At 36.6% G+C, this 12,493-nt stretch overlaps 1 protein-coding gene across 1 annotated transcript in view; it reads left to right on the top strand.

Annotated features, from left to right (window-relative positions):
- LOC122787181 (A-kinase anchor protein 2-like) overlaps positions 1 to 3,152 on the top strand; it is a 126,786-nt gene extending 123,634 nt beyond the window's left edge. The window contains exon 5 of the mRNA XM_044053764.1: positions 2,337 to 3,152. Within this exon, the coding sequence (XP_043909699.1) occupies positions 2,337 to 2,453 (117 nt within the window). The 3' untranslated portion in view covers positions 2,454 to 3,152. The remainder of the gene's footprint in view (positions 1 to 2,336) is intronic.
- The last annotated feature ends 9,341 nt before the right edge of the window (positions 3,153 to 12,493 follow it).

Genomic DNA, 12,493 nt, shown 5'->3' on the forward strand with positions numbered 1-12,493 from the left:
TCATTATATACCCAGTTAGGCTAACCCACATGAGGCAACAACACTCTTTATTATTAGGTCTGCAAGGTAAAACTTGGCCTCCACCCTGATTTAATATTTCAGGGGAAGGACTAAATTTCAAAGTAACACTTCCTGACTTGAGGAATTATGGGAAGTATTCAGATTCAAACCCACGGTCTAAAAGGGAAAGGTGGCTAGGTCTGAGGCAGTGTTTTATTATAAAGACCTGTCATGTACAGCATCAAATAGAAAGTAACACTTTTGTATGCTTATCCTTAATCAAAGAAAGTTAGCAGTGCACCTTTATCAAGAAGAGAATGCTTTACTCAGTACACTAAAAAAATGCAGTATGCACAGAATATTGAGTATATTAGGACCTGGGTAGCTAATCTCACAAGGAAAAATGAAAGAACAAATATGGTACAATAGCTTTGTAAAATAACACTCTGTTTACCTCTAACCAGGACTTTAATACAATGATATTAAAAAAATTCCCCCATCTACTGTAACAGTAAACACGTATTCATGAGGCACTTCAGTTATTAGAACGTAGTATACTCTATTTCTAAGTAAGTTTGCTGTACAGGTCGTTCTTTGGCTGTAATATATACCACCCCTAAGATGGTCCTCTCCAGGTTAAAAGTTTATTGGAATTGTGTCCAGCTTTTTAATAGGTGCAACCTCATTGAAGAGAAGAGACATGCCAATTCCAAATGTTGTTACCATTGCTAATCTTTATTCTTCTAGCCTTATGGGCCGAGGAGCTGGAAGAATGAATACTGGGAAATCAGTAGCTTCCAGCTATAAGTGTGAATTTTGTTGCTGTGAGAGCAGATTTGTCTAAAGCACACTTTTTTTCTTTTTTTTTTCTTACTTTTATTTTTCCCATTTTTCTGGGGGTGCAGCAAGTGCCGTTGTTGTTAGTATATAGAGAGCTTTAGGAGCTAACATTTTAAAAGAGCAGAGGGGGTGTTGCAGTGCATTGTAATTATTGTTCTGATGGCAGCTGAGATACATTTCTGGGTTATTATTTATATGCTTATTTATTCATTTGATCTCAAGTATATAAGTGTATATAACTGATGGTTATCTGTGTGTATGTGTGGGTGTGTGTCTGTATGTAATTGCACACTGCGGAGCTTCTATAATGTTGTGATAAACAAGGAGGACACAAGGCGGTAGAAAAATGCAGTAGGTTTTATGTGCAAAATGGAAATGCATACATAATATTTTGATCAACTGGAACCACAGTTGTGGTATGTTGGTATAAATGGATCTGAGTATTGTATATCACTAAAATGGATAAAATCACTGTTTTTCCCCAGGAGGTATCAAATTAAAAATGGCCCAGATGGGCAAGAAACTTTTAGTCTGCGTGTGGCTTCTTTTAGAATTCTTGAAACTATGCTGATTTGATTCTGTGTTCTTATATATTTAATTGCAGCATAAATGTGTGTGTAGTGAAAGTTCCAGAGCCATGTTTTGGACAATACTTGGACAGTATTCACACACACACACACACACACACACACACACACACACACACACACACACACACGCACACACACACACACACACACGCGCACACACACACACACACACACACACACATATATATATATATATATATATATATATATATATATATATATATATATATATATATATATATTTCAGATAACTAAACTATAGATACAGTTGGCACATATAGCAAGCCAAGAAAATGGTCGTATGTATCTTTTTTAAGGATACATTTTTCTGGTATGGCTATGTCAGTGTGCATCTTTTAGCACCACATGGGTCCAAATTTTATCTGTTTTGTCTGCCAAGAGGGCAAATTAACACATTTTTGCTACCAACCACCAGGGGTGAAAATTTACGGAAATGCAAATTTTGAATGCTATGACTTTTGATGGCCCCTGCTGTGATATTGAAAGCTTAGATGTTGACAGGTATGTGTGGTCATGGGGCTTACAGGAATGAGACTGGAGGCAACAGGAAGTCAGCTGACTTCAGTCTGAGTTAAGGAAGTATTTTTTTTTTCTAAGGATATTAGTTCAAAAACAGTTGCCAGAGAAGATAGGAGGAGATGGAGAAGAAATATAGTGGTCAGTGGAAAGGCAGTTTCAAAGGGTTTATCAACAAAATGTGGACTTAGTGGATCACTGATCTTGCTTCATTATCCTGTAAGTAGGTCTGTTCGTATGTACTGCAGCTAACATTACTTCACACTAATGCAAAAATGGCAGCCTTGTAATAGGACAGTCATCAAAAAGCACAATGTGTTAATTTTCAAAGATACTTCCTGTTAACTCAACTTGTTGTATTACTTACAGCTTGTAGAGGCCACAAGAGTGATGCGGCATAAGAATGCCATGGCAATGCGCTGGGAGGCAGGCATTTTCCAGAATGAGGCTGACGGAAGCGCACTCCTGAAAAGCAGCCAGAAATGACAGAGGAAATGGGGTCAGGAATCCAAACTATGAACGTATTAAAACATCTATATTTCAGAGTGGGAAGGTGTTTGTAATATGCGCAGTGACATACCAAATGATATTTCTGCTGATTTCAGAACATCACCAGTTAAACTGATTGGAAGCGTGCCGTTATAAAGAATAACGATAAATGATCTGCCATTAAGATGTTGCTTTTCAGTAGGTCCTGCTCCTTTAGATAGAGAGGCCATAGATTCATTTCTTTGTTTTCTCATCCTGAGATAAACTCTAGACTGAAAATATGTTAATTGCATGTGCTTATTGTCACAGCCAAGTGTAATATAGCATTACCTTAAGCCATGTGAAGTGCTATTGCAAACGTCTTTGTCTTTAAATTACATAGCCACCAGAACAAAGAGATTAGCTTCACTGGTAAGTAATCATTTCTTTTTGTGCAATATTTACTATATTATCTCAATTTGTATTAGCAATGCAAAAACTGTGTACAGCAATATTATCTCAATTTGTGTCAGCAGTGCAAAAACTGTGTACAGCAATTGTTCTTTAAGATTTTATTTTGATCATGCTTTGTTAAATATTGCACATAAACTTATAATACTACTATAGCAAGTTAAGCTAAATACAGGAATTTATGTACTCCATGTTCATATAACACCGCCCTTCAAGTAAGATAAAACTGTACATAGTCAACAATCAGGATGGCTTTCTTTTCTTAATTTATTACTGCATCGTACCATTTCCACTTTTTTATTCCCATCTCAGTTATATTGGGCCCATGAATAATGTTACCTGCCAGCCTGGTAGCAACACTGTATGCCACCTATGTCTGCTCTATGGAAGTTCAGCAAACTAAGGTGATTCTTCTGTGCAAATATTTTTTGGGGGATGAAGGTAGTACATGGGGAGAGAAACCTAAATATGTTTTTTCTGTGTAGATCAGTGACCCCACACCCATTTCACATTACATAATCCTCTCCAGTGTCACTGCACTTCAAGAAAAGGAATATGGTTTACAATGTGCATTAATTTTGAACTGAAATGGCTTTTTTGATAACACAGATATTTAAATGATTTTTTAGCAAAAACTGTTTTTTGAATTGGAATTAAAATAACCTGATTCAACATGTCAAGTTAGTGTTTGCAGCATTTATTATGCACATTTATTACACACACAAAAAAAAACTTTAATGTGCTCACAGGACAGTGATTTACTCTTAACCCCTTCTGTGCCTTGTATAAAACCACATACTGTGTCAAAGACAGACTGTTCACGCTGGGCTTTTTCATGTGTGTTACAACTAATCATAGCAGTTTACCTATGACTGCATATATTTTTATTTGCCCCCTCTTTGAATTACTTGCCTTCTCTTAGTGTAGGTTCTGAACATTTGGAATGTACATAACCTATCATCTTCTGTACCATCGTAGACAGTGGTTCCTGGCTTGGTGTGTGTGACCCATCACCTTCTGTACCACCATAGACAGTGGGGCCTGGCTTGCTGTGCGTGACCTAGCACTTTCTGTACCACCATAGGAAGTGGGGCCTGGTTTGGTGAGAGTGACCTTTCACCTTCTGTTCCACCATAGACAGCGGACCTTGGCTTGGTGTGAGTGACCTATCACCTTCTTTACCACCATAGACAGTGGGGCCTGGCTTGTTATAAGTCTGCAAAGTGACTGGAACACTAACACAAATGAGTTTGGTAGTCTAGTATCTGAACTCATGTCAGCTATGTCAGTCACAAGCAATAGTTCAGTAGGTCTTACAAACAGGCCATATTCTAAGCCTACTGCAGTAACTTAATTAGCTCTGTATCCTCAGCAGCACTCTACCATCGCTATCTCTCTTTGTCTCTCACACACATACACACACAAACACACACCACTCAAGATCATAATCGATTCTCGGCTAGAGTGCCTTCTGTGCGGAGTCTGCGTGTCCTCCCTGTGTTTGTGTGGGTTTCCTCCAGGTACTCCATTTTCCTCCCACATTCAAAGACATGCATCTGGAGTGTTTCTCCCCAGGCCTTCACTGAAAATTGGCTACGTTCCAAGTCAGAATTTCCTGGTTAACAAATGTTAAATAAAATAAATAAAATAAATAAAATAAATAATCTGTAAGTGATGATGGTAAAAATGCAAACAGACCCAAAGAATACTAGGCAGAGAATGGTCCCACACTCTAAATAATGTAAACAAAGTGGTGTTAAAACATTTGTGATTAACAACAATCTACCTTGTGTCCACAACTCTGGAAAAGTATGGAATGCACTGCCTAAATATAAAGGCTGTTGCAAAGAATGTGATCCTCTCACTAACTTTCAGAGTAATTTGTAAGGAACTACCTCTTACAGTGTTTTATTTCTTGAGAAATAAAGCAACTTACAAATTCTAAAATAATTTTGTTTTTATCAAGACTGTTTCTGCTTTTGCTTATTCATTACACAAAAAGGAACTTTAAAACGTTGTGCATCACTGCAGTATAAGAAACATGGGAGTGTGTGTGTGCTCGATTGCTTATTCATCTCCCACTACTAAAACTGCCAAGAAGTGCTGTCATCCAAGCAAACACAATTATTTTTGTTTTCTTTTTCATATGCATGAGTCCCTTCTACCCAGTTTTACTTCCTGAACCATAACATTATACAAGGGAACATTTGTAAAGGGGATTGCTACTGTTTAATTTTAGATAAAAAAATCCTAATTTACTGCCTCATTATGTAAAATACACTATTTTATATACATATATATATATATATATATATATATATATATATATATATATATATTTGTGTGTGTGCGTTTTTATATATATAGGTTTTTTTTCTACTGTACTCCTCACAAATCATAAGAGTGAATTAGAATCAGAAGTCATACCAGTCAGATACTCAATATCAAATGCTTTCTTTGCGAGACAAACATAATAATGAAACAAACTTGGAAAAAAAACGCAACTAGCCGAAAATGCAGATAGATCACAGGTTTAAATCGTGAATCAAGCCTGGTTCATTAACAGTGAGTGATTTGTTCTTCACCCAAAGTGGAACAGTTTATTTTCACTTAACATCGGTATTTACATTTGTTTTTGGTTGTCTTTGGTAGTGATCTACCTGCATTCTGGACAAACATAATCACACCAGTCACACTGACCTTATTACAGAAGAAGTAAAGTATTCTACTAGGTAAACTGAAAAAAAAATATCTAATTTTTCCCAAGATACTTTGCTATGTGTATAACTAGCCACATGTACACGTACATACAAACATACATATATATGATACAACTAAAAGTTATTGAGCTATCAGTTTCCCTTAGTACTTTTCAGTGGCGGCTGGTGACTTCAAATCAAAGGGGGGCTGCAGGAGACAGCTGAATGGGTGGGGTCAAGGAGAAGGGGTGTGGCCAACCAGAAAGGGGAGGAGCTATGCTCAAAACTACAAAAACTAACTTTAATTAAATACGCTGCCCTGGGTGGCAAACCATCATTATGAGAGGCCAATCAAGACAAAAATAAGTGTAGAAGAATAAAAATATTTCAATGCATTGGCTGCATGACAGCTTACTTAATATTTAGATGGAAACAAAAGGTTGTGAGGCATGAAAAAATAAATTACTTTTTAAATACATTACTGGAATGCCAGTCAAAATCAAGTACAAGCAAAACCAGAAGCACTCAACTCAAACCACTTCTCCTTGCACTGCAGTTCTAATTATAATTTATATTCAGCTTTATTAAAGTTCCAAGTAACATGCTGAAAGTAGAAATCTCTGTGACGGCCCACTTGTAAAAATGTTTCTTATCCAAAAAGACCTGCTGCCTGACAACTATCTACTTGTTTCATGGGGAAAACATGTAAGTAAAAAATGAAAAGCAAACAAGAAACAAGCTCAAGATACATTGCTTAAAGGATTACTGTACAGGTTATGGACCACACATGACTGGCATTCTGTTTAGTTTACGGGTAAAGTCTGTAGAGATGACTGGAAGTCTCCAACAAGTGTAATGAGCTTTTTAAAATAATGGAATCCTGTCCTTTAATACCCAAGGCTTATACATTATCTAGTCAAGTATTGTCTGCATGGCAACAACAGAAAGGCTTTCAATGTTGGCAATTCTTTAACAGTATGCTTATTAAAGCTTATTTGCATCTTACGATCTCAGACAAGCTTACATTATGGTCATTAAAGCATTGCTACTTAAACACAGAGCAACAGGCACTTTGAGTAATAAGCATAAATCAACAGTACAAAAATATGACAGAAACCAGACCTTTCTGCAAAATCAAGGACAGATAAAAAGCCACTGTAGTACTTGTGTCTACCTTGGATGGGGGGGGGGATACACTGCACATTTACACTGCATAACTACTCCTTGCCTTGCTTGGACACATCCAGAGTCAGTACATGGTGGAGTGGGGTGCAACAAGTATGTCACAATTTGAAATGTTTCTGGCTGGCTGTGATGGCCCTGACATGTGTCATACCTCTCAACCTCAGAGCAAGAAATCTGGACAAAGCCATACACAGAAGTGGGACAAATGCCCACAAATAAGGACAATTTTTAAATATTGCTCTAATAAACTAAGAAAGATAATAGAATAGGTCTTGCATTAGTATGACTTTTCTGAAGGGTATAAAATCTGAAACTCAAATGTCTGTCATTATTTTCTAACTTCAGTCTTTAGTGATTTGTCACTAATTTGCCAAAAACACAATTTTATGAAAAATGGACCAAATGTGATGCAAAAATATAAAATAGCCACACAATACAGCTGGGAACCTGTCAAAGAAGGGACACTTTAATATTAGTACTGCTAACTTGAGCAGCTGACAAAATAAAAGAATCTACATGCATTTCAAGTAATCTATAACTTTGATTATTACAATTATTTCTTAATTGTAAACCCTCCATGTTTTCTTCCAAAATTGCTATTTTATGGAGGGAATATTAGGGGGAAAAGCAACATTTTAAGCCAAAATCGGAGACAGTAGAGAGGTTGGCTATGCCTAATTCTATAAAGCAATTTATTTGCATGTACCTCTCAACCTGTTAATGCAGTAAATCTGAACAAGGCCAAATGTACTGGGGCAACATATAAACAGTACTAAAATTGCTTTTGTAGAAATTGAGACAGTTGATAGAATAACAGTTCTTACTTTTGCATGCATTTTTCTGAAGGTTATGAAGTCTGAAACTAAGTGTATCATTATTTAGTGACTTAATTTCTAAATGATTTGCCAGAAAACTACAAATTTTATGAAGAACAAACCAAAAATAAGAAGCAAAAATCTATTCATTCTTTGAAAATCTGGACAGTTGGGAGGTATAGTTCAGCTGGGACTGTGATTTTGCTGCCCTTCCCCCCTGACAAAATCACGGTTGAAGAGCCTCTGCAGCCATTCCTATGAACCATTACTTGGCTATTTCACTCCATTTACCATAAACACTAATGTGCATACTGCTTTACTTGTATGAGGAGTTGGACTTCATTTGAAAGTTTTATTTTGTATTTTACAGCACAAACACTAAGTCATCTACTAAACAAAGCAATGCAGTCTCACAATGAAAACTTAGCATTAAAACTTCTCTGCCCTTGAAACTCACATTCATTGAAACAGCATTGAAACCCACATTCAAAGAAAATACAATTTGCCAGTGGCAGATAAAGATTAATTTTGGGCTGTTTTCAAATCATAGGCCCCTTGCATATGAAACATACATGTGCTCTTTGATACACCTGCCTCATTGTACTAAATTATATTCCTTGTACAATATATTACAGTTGTTAGAGGGCGTTTTAAATTTGTTTTGAACATTTTTCCAGTAAGCAATGAAACAAAATGCATGCACCCATAATGACAAAACTGCCCATTTCAGAACATTTATCATAAAAGTCTACTCAGACTTCCGCAGTCCACCATTATCAGTAAATATGCACAATTCTACAGTCCACAGTTATCAGTAAATATGCACAATTCTACAGTCCATTATCAGTAAATATGCACAATTCTACAGTCCATTATCAGTAAATATGCACTCTCTGAAGAAGTAAAAGTCATCTAAATAATTCCACATTAAAGAAATCTGTAACTAATGAAGAGGTTGCTGCTAGCAAACACCTTTATATTTCATGGTTTCATTGAAAAATAAAGTGCCTGTTGCCCCTCAGGAATAAATTGGCTATATTACATTAAAAAATGATAAGCTAGTAATATTGCAAGAGATGGATGGCAAACTGATAACGGACTCATAGTTAGTATTTTCACCAAGGAGAACATTCTCAATACAGCAGCATCCACCCCTTGTGGGAGTAGAACCCACAGCCTTCTGCATCAAAGGTAAGTACACAACTTGTTGTGCTATTAACAAGGTAAACCAACTTCACTTAAGCAGCACTAAACTTCTGTTCCCCTGCAGCTCTCAGCTCCTTGTAAAATCTACTCAATACTCAACTGCAGCACAAGAAAACTGGAAAAGCCAAAATGTATTGGGGGTCAAAAGCCCAAAACCAGGGACACAAACATTGCTTGTATAATCTTGGAAAGTTGCTAGAACCATACATTTTACTGCCAAGCTCCCTGTGCAAAACAGAGCAACATACCACTACTCCAAATCAGCTGCTTTGTAAAGAGGAAGACTGAAACTTAAATGGCTATCATTTAGTGAATTCAGTTCTCACCATAGCTGTCAACCTCTTAGTACAAAACACCTGGACAAACCCAGTAATGAGGGAATACAGCCCTCAAACATTCAGTGAATTCAGTTCTTGCCATAGCTGTCAACCTTAGCACAAAAACCTGGACGAAGCCAATAATGAGGGAATACAGTCCCAAAAATAGGGACACATTTCAAATATTCATCTTATAAACTTAGAAAATTGCTAGAATAAAAGGTTGTGTTACGGTTGTGTTACTATGTATTTTTTGAAGAACATAAAGTCTGAAATTCAAATGCCTGTCAATTTTACTGCTGACAGAATAAAAATTTTCAGCAGAGACCCAGGGAGAAATACTGCAGACATGTCTTTGTAAAATGACAGGGCACCAGAGCAAATCCACACAAACACAGGGAGGAGATGCAGACTCCACACAGAAGGCACCCCAGCCAAGAATCAAACCAGAAAACCTATAGCTGTGAGGCAACAATACTACCACTGCACCATCAAATATGCAAGGACTTAAACATTCAGATTCCTGAAGTCTGAAATTCAAATGCCTGTCAATTTTATTTAACATTTGTTAATCAGGACAGTCTGATTTGGAACAAAAAAAAAAAAAAAAGAAAATCGGCAGAGGCCCAGGAAGAAATAATGCAGACATGTCTTTGTAACATGGGAGGACACAAAAGCAAACCCACACAAACACAGGTAGAAGATAAAGACCCCACAAAGAAGGCAACCCAGCCAAGAAGCAAACCTGAGAACCTGCAGCTGTGAGGCAACAATGCTACAACTGCCCCATCAAATATCAAGCATTGCAACATTTACAAACCACAGATATTATGAGGAACAGATCAGATCAAACATGAGGCAAAAATCTGCAGTTTTTTTTCACAAATGGTGGTGGGTAGGGAATTAAGGTCTTTAACACCTGCATACAAGGTACAGGGTTCAAGCCTGAGGTATTCCCACACACACAAACACCTGTAGTAGCAAACCTCAAAAACTAAATATACTGCACTGGGTGCCAAACAGTTGTCATGAGAGTCCAATCAAGACAAAATGAAGTGTAGAAGAATAAAAATATTTCAATGCATTGGCTGCATGACAGCTTAATATCTAGATGGAAACAAAAAAGGTTGTGAGGCATGAAAAATAAATTACTTTTTTTTAAATACATTAATGGAATGCCAGTCAAAATCAAGTATAAGAAAAACAAGCAGCACACAACTCAAACCACTTCTTGCACTGCAGTTCTAATAATTTATATTCAGCTTTATTAAAGTAACAAGTAACATGCTGAAAGTAGAAATCTCTGATGCCCCCACTTGTAAAAATGTTTCTTATCCAAAAAAGACGTGCTGCCTGACATCTACTTGTTTCATGGGGAAAACATGATCAAAGTAAAAAATGAAAAGCAAACAAGAAATAAGCTCAAGATACATTGCTTAAAAGGATTACTGTACAGGTTATAGACCACGCGATTGGCATTCGGTTTATGGTTAAAGCCTGCAGAGATGACTGTCTGTAAGTCTCCAAGTGTAATGAGACTCTTAAAATAATGTAATTCTGTCCTTTATTACAAATACTGGCATATGCATTTCAATACCCAAGGCTTATACATTATCTAGTTAAGTATTCTCTACATGGCAACAGAAAGGCTTTTAATGTTGGCAATTCTTTAACAGTATGCTTATTAAAGCTTACTTGCATCTTGCAATCTCAGCCAAGCTTACCTGATGGTCATTAAAGTATTGCTACTTAAACACAGAACAACAGGCACTTTGAGTAATAAGCATAAATCAACAGTACAAAAATATGACAGAAACCAGACCATTCTGCAAAATCAAGGACAGATGAAAAGCCACTCTAGTACTTGTGTCTACCTTGGATGGGTGGGATTCTCTGCACATTTACACTGCATAACTACTCCTTGCCTTGCTTGACACACCCAGAGTCACTACATCGGGGAGTGGGGTGTAACAAGTATGTCACAGTTTGAAATGTCTCTGGCTGACTTGTGATGGCCCTGACACATTTGTCATACCTCTCAACCTCAGAGCAAGAAATCTGGACAAAGCCATACAAAGAAATGGGACAAAGGCCTAAAAATAAGGACAATTTTTAAAATATCGCTCTTATAACCTTAGAAAGCTAATAGAGGTCTTGCATTAGTATGAATTTTCTGAATGGTATGAAATCTGAAACTCAAATGTCTGTCATTGTTTTCTAACTTCAGTCTTTAATTATTTGTCACTAATTTGCCAAAAAAACACAATTTTATGAAAAATGGACCAACAAATGTGATGTAAAAATATAAAATAGCAACACAATACAGCTGGGAACCTGCCAAAGAAGGGACACTTTAATATTAGTACTGCTAACTTGAGCAGCTGACAAAATAAAATAATCTACATGCATTTCTGAAATAAAAGTAATCTGATTATTACAGTTATTTCTTAATTATAAACCCTCCATGTTTTCTTCCAAAATTGCTATTTTGGAGGGATCATTAGGGGAAGAGCAACATTTTGAGTCAAAATCAGGGACAGTTCAGAGGTTTGGCTATGCCTAATTCTATAAAGCAATTTATTTGCATGTACCTCTCAACCTGTTAATGCAATAAATCTGGACAAGGCCAGATATATTGGGGGAACATATAAACAGTACTAAAAATTGCTCTTGTATAAACTGGGACATAAATCTGGACAAAGCCAAATATATTGGGGGTAACATATAAACAGTACTAAAAAATGCTCTTCTATAAACTGGGACAGTTGATAGAACAGGTCTTACTTTAGCATGGATTTTTCTGAAGGTTATGAAGTCGGAAACTAGGTGTGTCATTATTTAGTGACTTAATTCCTAAATGATTTGCCAGAAAACCACAAATTTTTATGAGGAACAAATCAAAAATAAGAAGCAAAAAATCTATTCATTCTTTGAAAATCTGGACAGTTGGGAGGTATGGTTCAGCTGGGGCTGTCTAAGTTTGCCGCCCTTCCCCCTCACAAAACCATGGTCGAATGGAGCCTCCCCCTGCAGCCATTCCAATGATCCATTACTTTGCTATTTCACTCCATTTACCATAAACACTAATGTGCATACTGATTTACTTCTATGATGATTTGAACTTCATTTGAAAGTTTTATTTTTGCATTTTACAGCACAAACACTAAGACATCTGCTAAACAAACTTGTCATTAAACCTTCTCTGCCCTTGAAACTCACATTCACTGAAACAACATTAAAATCCACATTCAAAGAAAATACATTTTACTCGTGGCAGCCAAAAATTAATTCTGGGCTGTTTTCAAATCATAGGCCCCTTGCATATGAAACACATGTGTTCTTTGATACACCTTCCTATTGCTTTG

Source organism: Protopterus annectens, chromosome 13.part0 (genome assembly GCF_019279795.1).
Source record: "Protopterus annectens isolate FY-2018-M chromosome 13.part0, PAN1.0, whole genome shotgun sequence".
NCBI lineage: Eukaryota > Metazoa > Chordata > Ceratodontiformes > Protopteridae > Protopterus > Protopterus annectens.